Below are 22,004 nucleotides of genomic sequence, written 5' to 3'. Positions count from 1 at the left end.
TTTAATTTTTTTTTTTAATAAAAATGACAAAAATGGAAATAAAAGCATAGTCAAATAAGCATAAACTCTTTCATCAAATCAATATCGGTTTCTAATAATGCTGCCCCGTTTCATATTGTTTGTTTATTTAGTAAAGCGTGTGATATAAAAAAAAAAAAAAATTAAAAAAAAGTGATTTTAAAATATGTAATTTATAAATATAAGTTATATTTTTATCTTAAAAACTTTGTATTTTAAAAAACGCACCCTTAAATGTAAATTTGTATACATTTGTAAAAGTGCACAATCAAACAAGAAATTTTTTTTTTATTTAAAAATATATCTCTTACCTTTAAAATCGCATAGTCAAACAGGCTTTTAATCGATTTAGATTGTTGTTGAATATTATCTAATTTTAGAAAAACAATTACTCAATGATTTTGATAACTTTCTTCGTATGTCATTTGTTTTATTGGGAAAGTCAATAATTATTATCTATTTGTTTCATTACAGTCAATTTAAGAAGCCTAAACTTATTTGGTCAAAAAAAAAAAAGAAGCCTAAACTTACAAATTAGATTTGACTGCTATTAAAAATGAGTCTGACTTTCGTTTATATTCTAACCCCTCTAAATAAAAAAAATTATGGTTTCATCTTATATTGACATTGTATTTTAGAACTAAATAATCAATAAGACAACTCTTTTAAACTGAATGATTTAGTAAAATAATGGTAAAGGGAAATGATATTTGTTTTTTTTTTAATCCATTTAAAATGATGCTTCATAATTACCTATATTCTTGCTGATTAATATTACAATTATAATTTTAACAAATAACATTTTTTTTAAAAAAAAAATATTACTTTCATAAGGTTTTTAAAAAAATATTGGGAGAACATTCGTCCCACCCCTAAGGATAGGTTCGCCCCCTGTCTACAACCATTGTAATTATATGTTTAAAAAATTAGTATAACTTAATTATTTTAATAAAGAACACGTCATCATCACCAACACCAACCATACAAGACGTCCAAACATTATCATCAAAAGTGTATAAAAGGTGTGAAAAGGTTGACAATTTTTATATCATTTGTGAATTTAACATAAATTTAATATAAAATTAGCTAGTTAAAAAGTCGGTTTAATTATGTATCGTGGCCTATATAATCTTATAACTATATTTTGATATAATTCGAACCCACACGCAATATAAAGACTGAAAATTTTGACACGATATATAAACTCAGATATAAATTCAAAATAAAATTAATGAATTAAAGTTGAAAAATCTGATCCGTTTAATTACATGAATTGAGTTAGAATTGACCATATAATATAAATCCCATATCTCAAAATAACTCAAATTCCATATACAAATATAAATTGATAGACATTTGTTTGATTCTCTTTAAAATAATAAACATCATGGGGCATTTAAGATTTTTTAGGCGAAAATTAGAAATTGAGAATTATCATGGGGGGTTTTGCATGAGGCGAATTAGTAGAGGGGTAGTTCGAAAAACCATAAAACACAAGGGACTTAACCAAAAAATAAATTTGATATAAATACGGGGAAAAAATACAAACGACGTCTTGTTTAGGTTCCACTCCTGACTGAACCAAACCAACCCACACGTGCCCACCTTACCTTTCATCTTCTTCTGCCGGATCTCTTCGGAGAAAAAAAAGAAATTTTTTGTCAGAGTGTGTCCTGAGTTGCAAACATGGCCGAATCGGTGGAGCTACCGAGTCGCCTCGGCATCCTTCCCTTCCGTAACAAGGTCCTCTTACCTGGCGCCATCATTCGAATTCGATGCACTTCGCCCAGCAGGTTCTCTCTCGCTCTCTCTTGTTATTCAAAATTCGACTATGTATTTGTTTTCCTTGAGAATTCAGATTTCTCTGTTGAATTTATTGTTTTTCTTGGAAAGTTTGGAGGCTATGATTGTGGTTTTCGTTTGGTTGCTTAGAAAATTCGGAAAATATGGATTCTTAACATTTCGAGCTTTTCTCTTTGTTGATTGGGAACTTGAGGAAACAGAGACTGCAACTGCGCTAAGCTGAGCTTAATACAACTAATCGGCTTGGAAGTCAACTTCTCATGATATGAGATTTTTAAGTTTTGTAGTTCGTTCTATTTTTCTTCGGTTTTCTCGGAAACCAAACGGACGCTTGTAGTTTTCCTTTTTTATTCGAAACTTAGTCGTTGAGTAATTCTGCGTTTGGTTGCTTGGAAGTGGTTGGAAAAGGAAGGAAAACGTGAAACTTTTATAATAAATTTGTAATTTCAATGACTCAATCCATAATTTGACAAGTTTTGTTGTATTTATCGCATTTGATATGCAACCAAGTGGAGAATATGGGTTTTTATTGCTTAATTTAACACAAGGTATACTTTGGCGTTAATGTAGTGTGAAATTGGTGGAGCAAGAGCTGTGGCAGCGGGAAGAGAAGGGATTAATTGGCATTCTTCCAGTTCGTGATGCTGCCGAGTCGACAACAGCTGTAGGCCCTGTGTTATCTCAAGGTGATCTTTTGACCTATTGACCCTTTGGGTATCTATGAGTTTGCTTTTGTTATCTATGAGTTTGTTTATTTATTTTTTTATGGAATTTTTAGGCGTGGGAAGTGATTCCGGAGAGAGGAGCTCAAGAATTCAAGTGGGTACATCTGATTCTCAGAGGCTTGATGTCAAAAATCAACAGGAAATTATTCATTGGCATACAAGGTATGTTTCACAGCAGCATCTATCATGTTCTGTAGTGGATATTGTTTTGCTAGCATTGTTAATGTTGGGTGTTTTCATAAGGCAGAATGTGAACTGTGAAATCATTGTGATTTGTTATCTTATTTCTCAGGGGAGTTGCAGCTCGTGCTTTACATTTGTCAAGAGGAGTGGAAAAACCGAGTGGGAGGGTCACATACATAGTTGTCCTTGAAGGTTTATGCAGATTCAGTGTCCAGGAACTTAGCACCAGAGGAACATATTATACTGCACGAATATCTCCTCTTGAAATGACAAAGGCTGGTAAGTTGTTGGTTACGTTCTCCCCTGTGTAAGTATGTTGATGAAAATATGTACATGGGGGTATTTTATGGTTTATTGGTTGACCCACAAGAGATGAAAGGTTTTAACATCTAGCTGTTGTTTTTTTTTTTTTTTTTTCCCCTGGTTTTAGTAGTGAGTATAGTGTTCGTATGTTAAATCGATGTTCAAAGCTACTTTTAAGACACAAGTAATGTGCAGTTATGTATATCAGTCTTGGTCTGACTAATAATCTGTGTCCGTCTCTCACTCTCTCACACACACATGCACATGGATATCGCTGAATAATGACTGCCCCAAAGCTGACCTGTTGGGAACTCTATGATTCTTTAATTGTGGTTTATAGGAAGAATTTGTTTTAAGTTCAAATATAAAGGTCACGACTTAAAGGCTACTTAGGCATCAGTAAGTTTAAACTATCAGGATGTAAGCCAACTATGTTTGTTAATGCCCCCTCTACTTGCAGGCCCAAAATTGTAGTAATTTCTTGTTCAAATGGCAGTTCTTTGAATATATAGCCATACATCAGAACTGTATTATTTGTTCTCAGTCCAAGCTCTCTTTCTTTTTCTCAGTACATTGTTCCTTTATGACTTTGACTTAATAATGCCTCCTCAAACCTGAACCGATTTCTAGCTCTATAGTCAGAGGTCCTAACATCAAATATTTAGAAAGGGGTTTTCAAATGCTTAATATACATAAAAAGTTCAAGCCATTATACTAGGGGACCGATAAACATAGAATTTTATCCTTCTATTCCCCTGGTTTTAGGTGAAGCCTGTGGCTTAGGTGCTAGATAGAAATTATTGCTTAGGATGGTGATTTGCACATTAAATCCTTGCTGCTGCTTCACCTGTCTTGTTTTTGATTATTTCATGTGGTTTATGCTGTTGTTCCCAGTCACAAACTTGCTTATCATGAGATTACAACTGCCTTGTCTGCTGAAATGCTGAATCATTTCTGAATTCTAAAATCTTAACTAGACATGGAGCAAGTGGAGCAAGATCCAGATTTCATAACATTGTCTCGTCAATTCAAAGCAACTGCCACAGAGTTGATTTCTATTCTTGAGCAGGTAAATTTTTTGCTAGAATCTGTTCACTTCTCTGGAAACCCTTTTGAAGTGAGCTTTGGAAATGCTTGAACTTTTTATCTTTTTCTTAATAGGAAAAGCATGTCTAGGGGCATCTGTCTTAGATTTCTAGCAGCAGTTTTCTAAATATCTGAAATTTTTTCATAATAACATTTCTTCTACTTATAAAAAAAAATTTAAGATAAATATGCTATCATTAGTGAGTTCTTAGTTGTGATGACAAAACTCTTTTGTATAAATATGTTGATTCCAATCTTTTATTTGGTATCAATTTTTTGTGAGGCTCTCGTATATGAATTTCACTTATTCGAAGAGACTTTTCTTCTTGTTTCTTGTATGCATATTTATGTTGCTATTGTATCTGTCTAGAACTCACATTTTCATATCTGCCCATAGAAACAAAAAACAGGAGGAAGGACAAAAGTTCTTTTAGAGACAGTTCCTGTTCACAAATTGGCAGATATCTTTGTTGCTAGCTTTGAGATAAGTTTTGAAGAGCAACTATCTATGTTAGATTCAGTTGATCTGAAAGTAAGGCTTTCAAAAGCTACTGAATTAGTTGACAGGCATTTACAGGTAACTCTTACTTCACTTGAGGTTGACATCTAGTGCATTTGCGTCCTGGTCGTTTTGATGCTTCCCCTTCAGCTTTTATTTTAATCATGTTAATGGTTATTTGTGACAGTCAATACGTGTAGCAGAAAAGATTACGCAGAAGGTTGAGGGACAATTATCGAAATCACAGAAAGAATTCCTTTTGCGTCAGCAGGTTCATTTTCTCACAAAAATTATAGTTTTAAAAATAAATATATAGGAGAAAATAGATATTAAAATTTCCATGATTGTTCCTCCTACCCCTCCCCTTAGGCCCCACATTTCTTGATGGGGGTTACTCATTAAAAAAAAAAAATCGTAATGGGGTTTTGCCCCTAGTGCCCATTCCCATAAAGGTGGAGGGATATTTTTTAATTTCAAGTTGATTGCTTAGAACTTGCAAATGCTTGTTCTGTCAAGAACATTTTAGCAAAACAAAGGTGGTTTTAGAGTTTCCACATCTCTTGAGGTGCAAACCTCCAATTATTAAATGCATGTGTCCAACACTACTGTGAAGCATTTGCCTTATAAATTTAGAAAGAAGAAACCGATTTAGCAAAATGAACCTTTCAAGTCAAATGTTGTTCCATTTTTCAGAGGTAAGGTGCATGCGAATTAATTCTTTTAGTATTCGTATCCACACTATGGCTCTGTATGTAAGTGACCAAGGGATTTAGCCTAACTGCTTGAAGAGTAGGCACCAGGCTGTAATTTAATTATGAAGTCACACCTCTTTTCTGATCATTGCCATACTTTTCATCTTAATTCTACATATCCACCAGAAAATAGAGACTTAAAACTTGTCCCTTTCAATATGTTGTTACTTTACTTTTTTTAGTTTAGTTTAATTTAATTTATTATTGTTTTAGAATAACTATAATTATTGCTTCTATCTTTGTATTTGTTTGTATTGTGTTGTGCATTGACATAAGATTTATATTGTTCTTGTCTTACCTTTAGCTACCCTAATTATTTTTCTTCCCTGGCTACTCTGTCTCAAACATATTCCAGATGAGAGCTATAAAAGAGGAGCTAGGTGACAATGATGATGATGAGGATGATGTGGCTGCCTTGGAGAGAAAGATGCAAAGTGCAGGAATGCCTTCAAATATCTGGAAGCATGCACAGAGGGAGTTAAGGTATTATCTGTTCAGAAATGTAGATAAAGGGTGACTGTCTTCTGACAGGTGGACAAATAATATTATAGTATGGCGGTAATAGTAGTTGATTCTTTTCATACTATGGATATTAGTAGAGTTTTGACTTAATATTCACCTAAATTTTGAAATTTTATTAGTTATGTAATTCTGAATCAGTAAAAGAAGAAGAAAAGCCATGGGATAACATACAAATTCACAAGGACTTGGTTGTATTTTTGAGCTTTATAGGACCTATTTAGAGGTATAATTGGGACAGGAAGGTTACCTCTGTTGTGTTGCACACGTGTTGTTTAATAGAGAAAAAGTTGAAGACAAGTCTTGGACGAACATATTTTCATTGCTTGAAACATATAATAAGTGTGACGGCGACACCTAAGAGAGTTAATTCCACATTGGGTGGGAGGATTGCCCACATTGAGTGGTTGTATTTTCATTGCTTTTGCTGAATTCTTGATGTTTGTCAAATTGTCTTTAGTTTTATTTCTCATCTATGCTTTGATCAAGTAGCAGAGTTCTCATATATCAAATTATAGAAACTAAGTGGGGACTTGCTTTTAATTATTTTGTGCATTTTTTTTTTTTTTTTAAATCTCAGGAGGCTTAAAAAGATGCAACCTCAGCAACCTGGATATAATAGTTCACGAGTTTACTTGGAGCTTCTCGCTGATCTGCCGTGGCAGAAGGCCACTGAAGAAAATGAGTTGGATTTAAAAGCTGCAAAAGAACATCTTGATAGTGACCACTATGGTTTACACAAGGTCAAGCAACGGATTATCGAATATCTGGCTGTTCGCAAGGTTAGTTAACTTTGCCTACTAGTGTTTTAATGTTTTAAATTCAGCTTGAATTTGATGTTTATTTGGAGTGATTTCTTTCTGTGCTACAGCTTAAACCAGATGCAAGAGGTCCAGTGTTGTGCTTTGTGGGCCCACCAGGTGTTGGGAAAACATCTTTGGCGTCATCTATTGCTGCTGCTTTGGGCCGAAAATTTATGCGCATATCCCTCGGTGGTGTTAAGGATGAGGCTGATATTAGGGGGCATCGGAGAACATACATTGGGAGCATGCCAGGGCGTCTTATTGATGGGTTAAAGGTGGATTTTCTTTTTTTTTGTAGAATTTTATCTAGAATTCTTGTTACTTATTTTGATATATGCCTTATCATATGCTTGCAATGAGGTGTTGCTGCCTTTTAATGGTTTGAGGAAATTGAATGGCAGTTTGATAGGACCCAAATACTGAGAGCTAACATCATATAACCCAATTGATAAATTGTAGAATATGCTAAACTTCTATCTGCTGTTTTAGTTTTAATTGGGGACTAGCAGCATTGATTTTTTTTTTAGAGTAAACCTACCAACTAAAAAAAAAGTGCTAAGAAAAAAAAGAAGAGTGTTGAATCAATATTTGTGAATTAGGTTCATCCTCCCTACCTTTACAAATATATAATGCAGATGGTTTAGATTAAAGAGAGCCCAATTTCTTATCTGAGAAATCCTCATGCTTTGTGGTCAATGAAGGATTATGCAGATACCGATAATGTGTAGTAGATTTCCCTGGGTTAATTCTAGAACTGTTAAACAGGTAAAGGACCTATGTCCACAATTATTTATTCTCATGCTCAGCATGGTCAGTTCATTGTAAATGGTGTTAGTTGTGATTTATATTGACGTATAAACCTTGAAGTTTCGTCCTCTTTCAGTTTAGAGGTTTTTAATGCATACTGGCAATGTTGTGTGTGTAGTCATGAGTAAGCATCTTTACTAATCTATTTCTTGTCACACTATCATCGAGCAAAATTGTAGCAACCTCATTTACTTGCCATGAACTGGCCCCCATGGAGTGGCTTACAACTCATTGCAATGATTATTTTCTGCAGAAACTGCTAAAAAGTTATTCTTGACCATGTTCAATTGACTGTTCAGTATTGTACCATCTGCAGATTGTTTGTTTAGATCGTCAATAGTTGAAATTATACAGCTTAGAGAATTAGAGCCATGTGCTGATGAACAAAATCTGAATGACTTTGGCAAATGATGCCCTTCTATGTGAGACAAATCATCTGGATCCTGATACTTTTAATTTGGATAAGGAGACATCTTTGGACCCGCTAATAGGTCTAGGCAGCCAGCTGACAGGCTTCTATATGTGATTGTTTTGTATTGCGCAGGGATTATTTATTGCTTGCTCTTTTTTTTTTTTTTTTTCATCTTGTATTTCGTAATTTGAACCTAATGGGGGTGATGGGTAGACTGAAATACTTATTCATTTTATGTTTTAGAGAGTAGCTGTTTGTAATCCGGTCATGCTGCTGGATGAGATTGACAAAACGGGTTCTGATGTGCGAGGGGATCCAGCTTCAGCTCTATTAGAGGTTCTTGACCCAGAACAAAACAAAACATTCAATGATCAGTATCCTATTTCTTCAGGATGTGTTTAGTGACAGTTATGACAGCTATATTTTATCTCAATCTAATCTATTAGCAAGTATTGAAAAAATGATAGAATTTCGGACTATATTAAACATGTAAATTGTATTGTGATGCATTGCACAGAGTATATACATGTACTGGAAGCATCGTCACACCATAAAATTCTTATCAACGTGTAGTATTCACAAGGATTCCTTAACGAAGACCTTTAGCTATTTGAATGTTCCATTTGACCTTTCAAAGGTGGTTTTTGTGGCAACTGCAAATAGGGTGCAGCCTATTCCTCCAGCACTCTTAGACAGGATGGAAGTCATTGAGTTGCCTGGATATACACCTGAAGAAAAGCTTAAAATAGCCATGCGACATTTAATTCCCAGAGTTCTGGATCAGCACGGGTTGAGTTCTGAGTTCCTTCAAATTCCAGAGGTAGTGAATTCATTTATATGGTGTTTTTATCAAGTCCCAATTTGGTTAAAAATTAATTTTGATGATTATCACATCTTATTTCAATCTGAAAATGGCACCATGGTTTCAGGTCTTGTATTAAAATATTATAGGGAAAAGTATACTTTAGCCGCCCGAACTATCACCTATTTTGCAATTATGCCTTCAAACTTTAAAAAGTGATATTGAGGCCATACATACTACCATTGTGTGTCAAATTAGACACTTCTGCAATTTTTCTTTCCAAACCCTTGAAGTTATTGATAAATATAAATTAAAAAATATATAAAAATAACCATTTGAAAAAAAAATTAAGGGGGCTAATATAAAAAGGGCCACCCCTTTTTGGTGTTTTTTTATTTTTATTTTTATTTTATTTTTAAATTTGTAATAATTTTAATTTATTCAAATATTTATTTTTTAATAAATTTAAGAGTAGTTTTGGGAGAAAAAGGCAAATGTGTGGTGGTAGCATGAGAGGCCGTGGTGTCACTTTTTAAAGTTTGGAGGTGTAAGTGTAAAATGGGTGATAGTTTAGGTAAAGTGTATTTTTCCCAATATTATATACCATGATCATCTGTTAATGTCTCTGTTTGGTTCTGATTGCTTATTAAAAAAAATTTCTTTGTTGTTTGGTTCTATCACAATTTACCATCATACAGGAGATCTATTGTCATTAATTCCTTTCTACTGTAATAGGATATGGTGAAACTTGTTATTCAGAGGTACACTAGAGAGGCTGGTGTTCGGAATTTGGAGAGGAACTTGGCTGCCTTGGCTCGTGCAGCAGCCGTAAGAGTTACGGAGCAGGAACAAGCTGTCCCGCTAAGCAAAGATGTGCACCAGCTTACTTCACCACTGCTGGAAAACAGACTTGCTGACGGAGGTGAAGTGGAAATGGAGGTCATTCCAATGGCTGTAAATAATCATGAGCTATCAAATACATTTAGGATCGCTTCACCCTTGGTTGTGGATGAGGCTATGCTGGAAAAAGTATTGGGGGTAATGATCTTCTTATCATTGTTTTTCTTTTAGGTGCATTTTATATTATTTGGATACTTCATTTTGAGATTACTTCAGATTTTTATAGAAATTAGAACTGGTTGGTCAATTTGCATTTAATGCAAACTGGATCATGTGCTGTTGGACTCGTCAGCTGCGTAAATGCGTCTGTTGTGTCCATATTGCTGCAACTTCTCTATGAAGTAGTGCTTGCTATTGAAGCATCTCAGCAGCAGGGCTCTATTTGAATATCTATATACTTAAGAGGGATTTGCGAGAGAACTTTATTCTGTATTTGTACTTTAAAAGGTTTTAAAAGGTTTATCTTGAAGAAAAAATAATAAAATTGAAGGATTGGAAGTGCATTTTTTAGGGTGATTCATCTAAGTTACCTCTTAGAATGTCTTCTGTTTAAAAGAAACTATTACAAAATTGGTGTTATAAAATTAATTTTAACATGGGAGTGAGGTAGGCGTGGCTCTGTAAATTAAAACCTAAGGAGCAAAGTCTAAATGAGATATTTTTAATTTAAAATATAATAATATTTTATATTAAATGTAATGCATTCTTAAACTTCAATTTAAAAATCATTTTTATCTCTTTTTGATATGCGAAATAACTAATCAAATTTTTTGTATTAATATATTATTTTCAATAGATAATATAACTAATTCATTTAATCTTTCTTGTGATGTAGTCAATTGTAAATGAGATTTAAATAATTTTAGTTTTGAAAAAGTTTCTTTTTACAGAATCAATTGTTATGGGTATTGTCAATAATATAGCATAAGTAATGCATGTATTGGAAAATGGTACTGTTAATAATCTTCTATAAGCAATGCATATATTTGGAGAAGAATCTAAATCTTTTTATAATATTCGGTGTTCATTTGGACTATTAGCTTATGTTTGCAAATTTCTTTCAACATTTTTAAATCTGACATCAAATTTAGACCATTAATATAGAATATATGTCATGTTTTAGAAAAGTTTCAAGATTAAGATAATTTTTCCAATCATTTGAAGATATTAATTTTCCAACCATATATGAAAATGTCTTTGTTTTTTAAGAAAGAGTTCGATCTACTATGTTGATGAAATAATTTATTCTAAAAGATTCTTTAGCTAGTTTCGTCGTTTCATCATTAATATTTCTATCAAATTGTTTATTTCTATGAATTATATATTTTTATATGAAATATAGATTCTATTTCCATTTCAACTGCAATTTGTTCAGAAATCAAAACAAATGTAAATCTACTATCTCTATAATTTTTCAAATAAGAAATAAGACCTTTTGATAGATTTTCAACTAAAATCAGTATATCAAGATAATGTATGAGAGAAGTCGTAGTTTTTGTGAGTGGAGAAGAAGTGGGAGAGGGGCTAAGAGTGAGATGAGAGATTGATAGAGTAGAGGAGTAGAGTTGTCAGTGAAAAAGAGGAGGAAAAAGAATTAAAAAATGAATAGACTTTTTTATTTTTTTTTTATAAGTAACCATCAGTCTTATTAAAATGAATAGACTTTTTGGAAATTGCTTTCTAGAATTATATCACATTAAGTAGGTTAATTTATCCTTCTAAAGAAAGTAAATCCCTATGCTCAAAATGAAGCCTTCCTCTCTCTCATGTGTTTGGTAATTAATTGTTTTTTGCTATGTAACAGCATATCATTTGTTAAAATATGCTATTATTAAGCATATCATTTGTTAAAATATGCTATTATTAAGGGGTTTTATTTCTTAGGGGACCTTAAGCAACTGCCTTAATGGCCAAGCCATCAAGCTGGTTTGGATTGAAGGATCCTTATAGCTAAAAGTATGTGTTTTTTAGAATTATTATTCACTGGAGTTTTGGGTTATATCGTGCCCTGCAACTTGCCTTTACATAACCATGAACTCATCATGTATGATGTGGCCCAGAAACTAGAGCAAGCTTTTTGTATAACGGAAAATACTTGGTTTTTCTCAATATTTAAGTAGCTTTTGTTTTTTTTTTTTTACTGTAATTCAGCCTCCAAGGTTCGATGATAAAGAAGCTGCAGAACGGGTTGCAACTCCTGGGGTATCTGTTGGGCTTGTTTGGACCACATTTGGTGGAGAGGTCCAGTTTGTAGAGGCTACATCTATGGTAGGAACTGGTGAATTACATCTCACAGGGCAACTTGGTGATGTTATCAAAGAATCAGCACAAATAGCACTAACATGGGTAATCTATTATTCTGAGTTATTTTGTAAATTATTTAGTTCCCAATTAATCATCAATTAGTAAGTCTTGCTGTTGCCTCATTGAGTGTGCTCTTGAATTGTTTGATTAAATATTAGTGTGTGATGCAATTTTCAAACTGATAGTTCGAACGACCAAAGTATGTGTATCCATGTAAGAGGTGTTTTTTCTTTATAATTTGTTGAAGAATTTCAATTGTATCTCTTCAATATCAATTGCATCTAGTTTAACTTTCTTACTTTTCTCAAAAAGTTCACAAAGTTTTCGTCCTCTTTTTTGCATCTTCATTTACAACCTGAGACAACTAATGACACTAAAGAATAAAAGCTGTAATCCCTACGTCCCCCCTTTCCTGGCCCACAACTTCAGAAAAAGGAAGAAAACTAGAAAAAAAAAAAAAAAAAAAAACCCAGCTCAATTCCTTTCTCTAGTTGGACCAGACATGTTGTACTGTAGTACACGCCAATGTGCAGCATACCCTTATGTGATTGCAGACGTACTCACAAAACACTTTTCCACTGCTACACAGCTTGTTTCTGTCTCATGCAATTGTTGGTTTGAAATTATTGACATTCAAACTTTTCCTTGTTTCTTTTAGGTTAGAGCCAGGGCAGCAGATCTTAAGTTAGCAGCTTCTGATGAAATCAATATCCTGGAGGGCCGGGATATTCATATACATTTTCCTGCTGGGGCTGTACCTAAGGATGGACCCTCCGCTGGTGTGACTCTGGTAACAGCACTGGTTTCACTGTTCAGCCAGAAAAGAGTGAGAGCAGATACGGCAATGACTGGAGAGATGACTTTGAGGGGTCTTGTGCTACCTGTTGGTGGTGTCAAGGATAAGGTATGCTGTACGCGTTACTCCATGTCTTCCTAGTCTCATTTGCAATAGGCGAGATTTACTACATTAGTCTCTTTGGATGTATAATAAAGATTATGGGATGAAGGTTTCATTATTAACCTTTTCCCTTTCTAATTGCCCTGTGAAATACCTTGACTTGAATGCCTTTTGGATATGTTATCAGGTCGAAGTTATATCATGATCTTTGTCACTTCTTGTCCTACCTATCTTTTTTATATAAACCATAGGATGCAAATTGATTACCGTAGTTATAACTTATCTAGTAATTTGATTTTATTTTCAAAATTAAAAATGGAGGTTTTGTGTGAAATGCATAGTGTTTCAACTTTCAGAATGACTTGAAATAAATACAAAGTTCAATCAATGTAAAATAGTTTGTGTTGTTTATTTTATGTATTTATGATCATTGTGCTCCATGTGCATGTCTGATCTGCGCTGCCATTGTGCAAGTGTGGTTTGTGGAACCACACAGGTGATCATATAATCATTACTGTTGTACACCACGGTTTAAGAAAGGATTTTACAGGTTTATTACATGTATCAACGAGATCTTTCCGTCATTTCTCGTAAACTGTATTTAAGCTTTTGCTTTTGGAAGGGACCACCTTGTCTTGACCATGAAAATTTGCTACAAATTTTATACATACATGCATACATTCAGACATATGCATGAGATATGTAGCCAATGAGTTCATACGTGGCAGTCTACAACGGAATTGTATTGTATTGTATTATCTTTATTTATTTATTTGAATATATACTGCAGATTTTGGCAGCACACCGTTGTGGTATCACAAGAGTTATCCTGCCGGAGAGAAATTTGAAAGACTTAGTTGAAGTACCAGCAGCTGTCCTTGCCAGTCTGGAGGTATTTTGTTTTCATTTTACCAAGGTTTTTTCAATATTTCATTGTGGGAGCGTTCTTTCCAGTGTTAATTCTTAGGCCTGGACTTGAGATACAAAATATGTAATACAAAGTTGGACTTGAATGCAAATAGGAAGAAAATACCTGTTTATATCAAGTTATGGAAGGCAATAATCAGGGATTGACCGGGAATGGACTGATTATGATTTTCCATCTTCTCAGCTCCTTAGGTTTGATGATCAAATGTTTGACTAGTTTTTCCTTCACTGCTTCAACGCATGCGTAGATTGCTCATTACTTGTAGTGCTTGATTAGGTCTTTGTTTTCACCGCATGAATTTGTAAGAATATTAAAAATGTTAAATACTTTTTCACTTCTACATTTTGGCAACAGATTTTACTTGCTAAGCGAATGGAAGACGTATTGGATCAGGCTTTTGAAGGCGGGTGCCCCTGGAGACAACACTCAAAGTTATGACAGGACCTTCGAGGCATGTAAGCAAAACAAAACAAAATCTCTGGTAATTAAATTTCTCCGCTTGTTGCCAAATCCCTTCGGCGTACGAGATTCCCTTGCATTTGGCTGCCGCCCATGGTAATCAGAGACTGAAAAACTGACTTCAGCGACGACATGCTCTGGCGAAAAGGAGTTCTAACTTGATGTGGAGGGACTCACTGATTCTGTGTTCGTGTTGGGGCATTGGATGGAAATTCTTCCAGTGTATCTCTCTCCTCTATGTATAACTAATCTGTAAGTATTGAGGTGAGCAGCTTGCTTTCTTGTTGTTTTTCGGCCTGTTTTCTCAATCGCTTTCTATCTGTAACAATAAATTAATTGATTTCTTATGATGTATAAATACCATTATTTGAGCGAGAGAATACCTGCCCATCCGATTCATTTGTTCCTGCTAAAAGATTCATTTAGCACTTCTATGGAAGAATTTGTTTGCTCCATTGGGTAGCCAAGAAAAAGGGAGGTATACATTTGAAAGCATGAGATCTTATTCTCAAATTTCTGAGTCTCAGTGACCACGATTTTTTTTTTTTCGAGCCAATACATAGAAGGGAAGGGGAAAAAGAAACAAAAATTGAGCCTATACTTTATCAAGAATTTCAATCCTATACTTAATTGAGCCTCAAGCACCTCTTCCATCTCATTTAGGCAAGCTTTTCATTGTCATTGGACGAAAAATAAATAAAAATCAAGCAAACAAATCAGCAATGTTTTCCCACTAGTAAAGAATTGAGGCTTGGAGTTAATATGTCACTTAGTTTTCGACGTGACTTGCAAATTCAACTCAAATCAACACGGAATAAGCGGGTTAGAGTCGAGGGATCTGACTTATTTAATTAAATGAATTCAATTAGAATTAATTTATATAGTCTTATAGTTGTACCTCGACATGGCTTGAATATAACATGTGACATTAAAAGCTAGCAATTTTTGACATGATTCATAAACTCAACATGATTTCAATACAAAATTAATTAGGGTTAAAAGATCTTACTTGTTTAATTAATTGGGTCAAATTAAAGTTTATCTATATAGCTTTAAATCTATGACTTGACACAATCCAAACTTGAGACACAAACCCAAATTGCCATTCAATAATAAGGCATATATAGAGTATTATAATATTTCAATACTACGTAACACAGAAAAGCATTGCATGCCTACTTGACACAATGTAGGTGATTATTGTCATCTTGCCATTGGAATATATGGCACCTCCTGGACCATGTAATCGTCGTCTTTTAAATCGGTTGACACAGCTCTTAAAATTGTAGTCAGCAGCAAAAATGGCACCTGAAAATTTTTAATTGCCTTAACTGTAAACAAAGTACCTATGATACTTCGAATTTTCAAATATCATTTCAAGAATTTGAAATCTCGAAAACAAGATAAGAGTGCTTCCCTTTCTGTATGGTATCAAAACCAAACAACTTATAATGAAATGAACATTCCAAAAGGAAAGTAAGAGTAATATCCCAACTGGAGAGGCATCTTCTTGACCATCTCTAGAAAATATTTATTTCACTCCTGGCAATCATGGTGATTATATCTTGACAGATCTAAACAATGTATAGAAGAGGGAAGATCAAACAGTAACTGAAGCAGAACTACAAAAGCGTTGGCGGAGGTGAAATGTCAATAACCCCATTAGCCTGAGAGGGCAAAGTTGAGAGCACTGTGAACATCGACACCAATCTGGGCTTCAGCTTTCTCCAAGTCGGTTGTGGCCGAACTGAGCTTCTGGGTGAACTCTGCAAGGCCCTTCTGGACTAAGCTGGGGTCAATATGGTCGATTGGAACGGCCTCTATCGCAATTATGTCTGCAACAGAGTTAGCATGGATAAAAGCAAACCCACTGCTAAGGAAATACTTTGTAATGTCATTTCCTTCATGCACTGATAGGATTCCAGGTTTCAGCTCTGCAATTGTAGGCACATGTCCGGGCAAAACACCCATTTGCCCAGTTGTTGCCGGAACTATGACCATGTCAACCTGAAAGCAAACATGAGTGCATGATAAATTTTTGTTCTTTATTGATGAGTGACTGCGGGATAAATAAGACTGAAAAAGGATCCTACAAGATTTTTGAGATAACAATGTAACAGCAAATGTAAGTGCCACACAGGACCAGTCTCAGCAGTTCGTGCACTATGGCGCAAAACTAAAGTTAAGGATGACATCATTTTAATGAAAAGATTTGAGTAAATTCTAAATACATACTTGTGGAAAGGCATAAAACTTAGACGGGGGATAATTCAGGCGAGAAAAACTTTCAAATTATCTGTAGTATAGAACATTGAAACCCATCTTTCCCTATATCTCATTGCACAAAAAGAAGTTTATGATGAAACCACTTCTTGCAATGAATTTTGTTTTTATCACAACATTCTAACAATTGTTAACCGCTCACAAAATCTAATAAAGCTTGATAGCATGGTAAGTTTTAACTTTAAGTCTTACCTTTTCACAAAGCAAAGCAAACTCATTTGCAGAGAAACACTTGACGGTAGTTGCAACATTCACTGCAAAGTGGGACTGTTCAAAAGCAACACCGAAGCTTGGTGGGAAACTCTTTCCTCTCCTCATGATATCTCTTCTAATATAATGAACACCGACGTATCCTCTTATATGCCTCAATACAAACTGAGTAAATTAAAAGGGTTAGGCTACTAGTGGGTGTTTGTTGTCTCTCTGCTCCCGTTTCAGTGAACTGGGTTTCCTAGTGTGCTAGGTGGTCTGTTTTTGGTTTGGATATTTATCTGTTTTCTACATACGAACATAAATAAAAATATTTATGGACTTTATACGAGTACTCTTTATATCCTCCACCTCCACACAATATTCACCAAGAGCTGACAAATATAACCCTTATGAGAACCTTTACATGATCCAAACACCCCAGGGTGCATACAACAATCATTTCCAAAAGCCTCTGCCATCAACATTTCATGATTTATTAAGACTAAATAAATTGTTACACTAGAAATAAAACTTCCTGCTACAAATTGAATAGCCAAAAAGAAAAAGAGGCATAAATTTTCAGGAGCTAGGATTCCTAAATAACGTTGACAATCTATGGACAATCAGCCTTGCCAACAACAAGATCCACAGGGGAGTCTCTCTACTTACTTTTTTTTTGTTAAGTATTGGATCAGGTCTTTGGTTCTCATAAGGGTTATATTTGTCAGCTCTTGGTGAATACTGTGTGGAGGTGGAGGATATAAAAGGTACTCATATAAAGTCCTTATATTTCAACCCTTTCTGATCGATATTTTTATTTATGTTTAATGTCTCTATTTACTTCATTATATCTTTTTTTTGATAAGTTATTTACTTCATTATATCTAAGGACCATTCTTTTGTTAATGGACCAAAATAACCAACATTCTGGTGCACATTTTAGCTACACCTTAATGTCACAGATACTTGAATAGGTCAGTACATCTTCAGCTGATCCTATGCTTACTCTAAGATGGCAAGCACAGTGTCGATTGGACTCGAGCAGAAAGACAATATTATACAATGAGGTAACTGATCTTCTCATTTCATTAGATAAATTTGGTGTCCAGAAAACAAAATCCCATCACATACTTATATATAATAATCCAAACAAAAACAAACTGCCTGCAATCTATCGCCCCTACACATCCAAACAAAACACATAAAGAAAAGCATACAGACCGAAAGCTTCATAAGCTAAAAATGGCCAATCAGATATACGACATTCCCAAATCAATCACCATTATTTACAGATTTAAACAAAATCCAGACGAAAATCGAAAAACAAAAAAGAAACCCTCAACAACCAACAATCCAAGCTAAAAGAAGCAATTATACAACTGCAGTCTATCCCAAATTAGTCACCATAACCCATCAATAAAACAAGACAAAGATGCAAAAACGAGACAACAAAAAAACCCCAGAAACCAAAGAATCTGAGCTAAAAGCGTCAACTCAAAACTCCTGACTTTATCACATTGTATGCAAATGTACGCAACACCCAAATGAAAAAAAAAAAATCCACAAACAATAAATCCAAGCTAAAATGGCCGATCGGATACACATAACAACCTAAACCAACCACCAAATCCAAGAAAAACCCAGATGAGAAAACCCAAAAAATAAAAAATAAAAAAAAAATCAAAGAATCAAAAGAGAAACAGACCGATCAGAGAAGATGAGCGAGGTACCTCCTTGGTGGAGAGCTCGGAGGCGTAGGGGAGGACGAAGTTGACGGTGATCTTGGAAGGAATGGAGGAGGCGGTGGGCGGGCGGGGTTGCATGAAGTGGGAAGGAGTCTTGGGAGGTTCAATGTTGGGTATGACCTTCTTCCACGACTCGACGAAGGCCGAGTCCGTGGTGGGCGCGGCCGAGAGGTCCGTAGAGAAGGGTCTCGCTCCAGCCCTCAGGGTTCGAGCCAAGTGGCGTGAAGCTTGCCGGAACATGGTCAATGCTTGGTGGTGGCTTCTGCGCTTTTCGGGTTTGGTTTCTTCAAGGTTGGAAATGTTGGGGTATTAGTGTTACTACTAATTACCGGTTCGCTCTGAGTCTCTAGGCATTTATTTATTTATTTTTTAAATAATGTTATACATGCACTACCATCTTACTATCCACCATTATGTATTCTTTAAATGTGCTGAATTGACACTGCCATATCAATACAGGGAGATAGTAGTATGCTTATCATGACAACGGTTTTTTCTAATTATCCTTTTGTTGTTGTTCTTATTATTTTTATTTTTAAGAAAATTTGAAATAATAAGCCGAGCTGAGCCAAGTACTCAATAAGGCACTCGACTCGACTAATGAGCGAGCTTGAGCTCTTATAAGATTTTTTCTTTGGTGAGCCGACCTGAGCTCGGACTTGAATAAAAAGTAAACGAACCAACCTTACACAATCACTACTTATTTAAGCTCCGCTCGTTTATAGTCCTAAGAGTGAGAGAAAGATTTTTTTTTTCGTTATTATTTCACTTCATCAATTGAGTGTGTACAACTGAGATAAGGTAGACAATTTTTGCCTTTGTTATTGATGGTCCAATTTATATGTATGTTTTGCTTTACATTACATGATTATTGTTGGGTGGGAAAGACAGAAAATCTAGTCCCTACGGGCCTACGGCTGGCTACAAGTAGATGTCATTTCTTCTATCTAACTTTCAAGAGAGGCAAAACTCTATCCTCTTATCTCTCTCCTGTGTGAGAGCTTTTTTCCCTCTTTTAGTGAGATGCCTTCCTTTCCCCCTGTGGAGGAGGATAGTGATTTTGAATGGTTTGAAGTATTTTGATGAGACATATATATATATATATATATTGGATCTGAGCAAAGTTCCCTTTCATATATATTGCTCCACATAAACGGGTTTCTGGGTTCCTAAGGATTTTATATCGTCCACTCGAGTAAAAACAGCAAAACAGAAAGGAAAATAGGAAAAAAGTGTTGGAACATGGAAGCTTGTCTCTAAGATATCAGAGCCAGGTTTCGATCCTGGGACCTGTGGGTTATGGGCCCACCACGCTTCCGCTGCGCCACTCTGATTTGTTGATACTGAATGAGCATATAAATATATAAACCTAAGTACACAAACTTATAACAGTTTCCACTCTTGAGAAATTGAAATGGCAAGAAAATTGTAACCCTTTCCATTTTCAATTAGAAAAAAATAAATTTGTAGTTACAGAAAAAGAGAAGAACCCACTCTATTATTTTCAGTAAGACAAATAAGTGTGACAAATCCTTCACGATAATACAAATTCAAGCAAGTGAGGCAACCATAATTGATGTGCCAAATCTTTTTTTTTTTTTTTTTATGTAGTAATGGGAATGAGAATATGAGGATTCTATACATAAATAGTTTTAATGCTGCACCTTATATTTGTAGATTATGAATGAATTTCAGATAGGCATCAAATGGGTAAAGTTCAGCTACTTCAACGTTTTTGCTTGGATGGAAATGAATTTTGGACGGTCAGTGATGTACCAAAAGACAAGCATTTTTCTCTACTAGCTTTCTGGGAAATCATTGATCCGATCAGGGTTTTTAGGTCCATTAGATGTCACTTGATACTATACATCCAATTTGCCTAGAATTCTACAGGAGAAGCAAAATTGTGTTCCCCAGGCATTTTTCCTGCACACGCGAAGTTTATGTAGGTACTTCAAATTTTCCCATTATTAGGCACAAGTGAAAGAATGAATTATTCAGCAAATTTACTAGAGCGCCAGAAATTTGGGGTGTGTTTGGCAAAGGAGTGGACCGGATCGAACCCAAAAGCCCAAAAAATTCATCTTAAAATCAACCTTAACATTCTTACTTTTTATATCACATCAATAACTTTTTATTACTATTCAAATAAAAAAATCACTGCAAAATAAATTTTTTCACTTTTTTATACAAAGCATTCTTACTTTTTTTTTCTCACATCAATCAAATCTGCTACAGTTCCGGTCCGCTTCCTCAAGTCCACTCCTTTGCCAAACATAGCCTTGATATTTCCTCTCTTATAATAAATGGAGTTTTGGCCCAAGTTTAAAGAGAACATAACATTCATGAGGACAAAAGTTGTAATTAAATGAACACTTCATTTCATCTATGAATCAAACCCACAGTCATGGGGACTATTAACAATGGTGAATTTGGATAAAGTTACCATCAAAACATAGGAAAATGCTTAGAGTACCGCAATTTTTTACTCCAATCCTTTTACAAACCGACATAGCAAGTGTCATTGTTAGAGACTTATAGTAAAAACTGTAATACCTTAGCAACAATCCAGATTATAGTATAATTTCTTGTAAACTAAGAAGAACACACACACACACACACACATATATATATATATATATATTCTAAAATCTAATCCCTCAAAGAGTTCATTTTTCTGTGCTAGTGTTTCTGACAGAATTAAGCATTCTTTGCTGGATGATCTGGGAATGATTGAAGGTAAATTTCCCATGAGGTATCTTGGGGTTCCTCTCATTTCTTCTACGCTTTTTGCAATAGATTGTGAGGCCTTGCTAAATAGAATTACTAGTCGAATTGATTCCTAGTTGTCCAACAATCTTTCTATGCAGGCAGGCTTCAATTGATTTCTTCTGTGCTTTACAACTTACAACTATATTGGACTAGTATTTTTATTCTTCCTAAAAAGGTTCTAAAAGATATTGAGCAAAAGTTCAATAGATTTCTTTGGAATGGAAAGCATGAAGGGACTGCCAAGGCCAAAGTTTCTTGGGCTGAGGTTTGTTTCCCTAAGAAGGAGGGTGGTTTGGGGTTGAAGAGGCTTGATGTTTGGAATCAATCATCCATGCTTAGGCATGTTTGGAGTCTTTTTGCTAGATCTAGTTCCATTTGGGTGGCTTGGATGAAGAAGAATTTACTGGAAAGAAAAAGTTTTTGGAGTGTTAGAATTCCTCAAAATTGTTCTTAGAATTGGAAAAAGATTATGAAATTGAGGGATATTGCCAAAAGATTCTTGAGGTTTGAGGTGGGAAATGGGGAACACATTCATCTTTGATTGGATTGGTGGCATCCTGCTGGAATTTTGCTTGAGCAATTTTGCTTGAGCAATTTGGTTATAGGGCTGTTTATGATGCCCAAAGTAGTTTGGAAGCAAAACTTGCATATGTTATTCAAAATGGTAATTGGACTTGGAGACCAGCTAGATCAGAAGCATTGGTTGAGATTCAAGCTAGATCATTTGAAGTTGGTTTGGGATCTTGTGATAAGCCGATTTGGGATGCTTCAAGGAAAAAAGTTTATGTTTGCTCAGAAACTTGGGAGGTCC

General features: G+C 34.8%; 2 protein-coding genes and 1 non-coding gene across 5 annotated transcripts; 1 reads left to right on the top strand and 2 right to left on the bottom strand.

Annotated features, from left to right (window-relative positions):
* The first annotated feature begins 1,593 nt into the window (after window positions 1-1,593).
* On the top strand, window positions 1,594-14,594 carry LOC132173809 (lon protease homolog 2, peroxisomal). Of its 3 annotated transcripts, none has more exons than XM_059585419.1 (18): window positions 1,594-1,811; window positions 2,392-2,507; window positions 2,600-2,708; window positions 2,839-3,008; window positions 4,010-4,101; window positions 4,516-4,695; window positions 4,805-4,888; window positions 5,725-5,852; window positions 6,469-6,670; window positions 6,760-6,966; window positions 8,154-8,284; window positions 8,517-8,730; window positions 9,448-9,750; window positions 11,764-11,958; window positions 12,575-12,820; window positions 13,605-13,706; window positions 14,097-14,197; window positions 14,327-14,594. In XM_059585419.1, the coding sequence occupies exons 1-17, from the start codon at window positions 1,705-1,707 to the stop codon at window positions 14,178-14,180; spliced, it is 2,670 nt and encodes an 889-aa protein (XP_059441402.1). In that variant the 5' UTR covers window positions 1,594-1,704; the 3' UTR covers window positions 14,181-14,197; window positions 14,327-14,594. The 3 variants fall into 3 exon arrangements, with proteins under 3 accessions (XP_059441402.1, XP_059441401.1, XP_059441400.1); XM_059585418.1 differs by having other exon boundaries at window positions 14,097-14,223; XM_059585417.1 differs by having other exon boundaries at window positions 14,097-14,594.
* Window positions 14,595-15,553: 959 nt separating this feature from the next.
* Window positions 15,554-18,763, bottom strand: LOC132174832 (ATP synthase subunit delta', mitochondrial). Its single transcript, XM_059586525.1, has 2 exons — window positions 18,407-18,763; window positions 15,554-16,208 (listed from the first exon to the last, which is right to left on the bottom strand). Exons 1-2 carry the CDS (start codon window positions 18,659-18,661, stop codon window positions 15,864-15,866), a joined length of 600 nt encoding a protein of 199 aa, XP_059442508.1. The 5' UTR covers window positions 18,662-18,763; the 3' UTR covers window positions 15,554-15,863.
* A 920-nt stretch (window positions 18,764-19,683) lies between these two features.
* TRNAM-CAU (transfer RNA methionine (anticodon CAU)) lies at window positions 19,684-19,755 on the bottom strand. The gene has a single exon. It is a non-coding gene; the product is annotated as a tRNA-Met (tRNA).
* Window positions 19,756-22,004: the final 2,249 nt, after the last annotated feature.

The sequence above is a fragment of the Corylus avellana genome, chromosome ca3 (genome assembly GCF_901000735.1).
Source record: "Corylus avellana chromosome ca3, CavTom2PMs-1.0".
NCBI classification, from domain to species: domain Eukaryota; kingdom Viridiplantae; phylum Streptophyta; class Magnoliopsida; order Fagales; family Betulaceae; genus Corylus; species Corylus avellana.
This window is presented reverse-complemented; position numbering and strand designations above follow the sequence as displayed.

Bases quoted from the DNA above. Each gene is read 5' to 3' on its own strand.
- LOC132174832 (XM_059586525.1), bottom strand. From the start codon at position 18,661: ATGTTCCGGCAAGCTTCACGCCACTTGGCTCGAACCCTGAGGGCTGGA. The intron at 16,209-18,406 runs GTACCTCGCTCA...GTTTGCTTTCAG, and splicing joins CCGAGCTCTCCACCAAGGAG to GTTGACATGGTCATAGTTCC.
- LOC132173809 (XM_059585419.1), top strand. From the start codon at position 1,705: ATGGCCGAATCGGTGGAGCTACCGAGTCGCCTCGGCATCCTTCCCTTC. The intron at 3,009-4,009 runs GTAAGTTGTTGG...AATCTTAACTAG, and splicing joins TCTTGAAATGACAAAGGCTG to ACATGGAGCAAGTGGAGCAA. The intron at 9,751-11,763 runs GTAATGATCTTC...ACTGTAATTCAG, and splicing joins TGCTGGAAAAAGTATTGGGG to CCTCCAAGGTTCGATGATAA.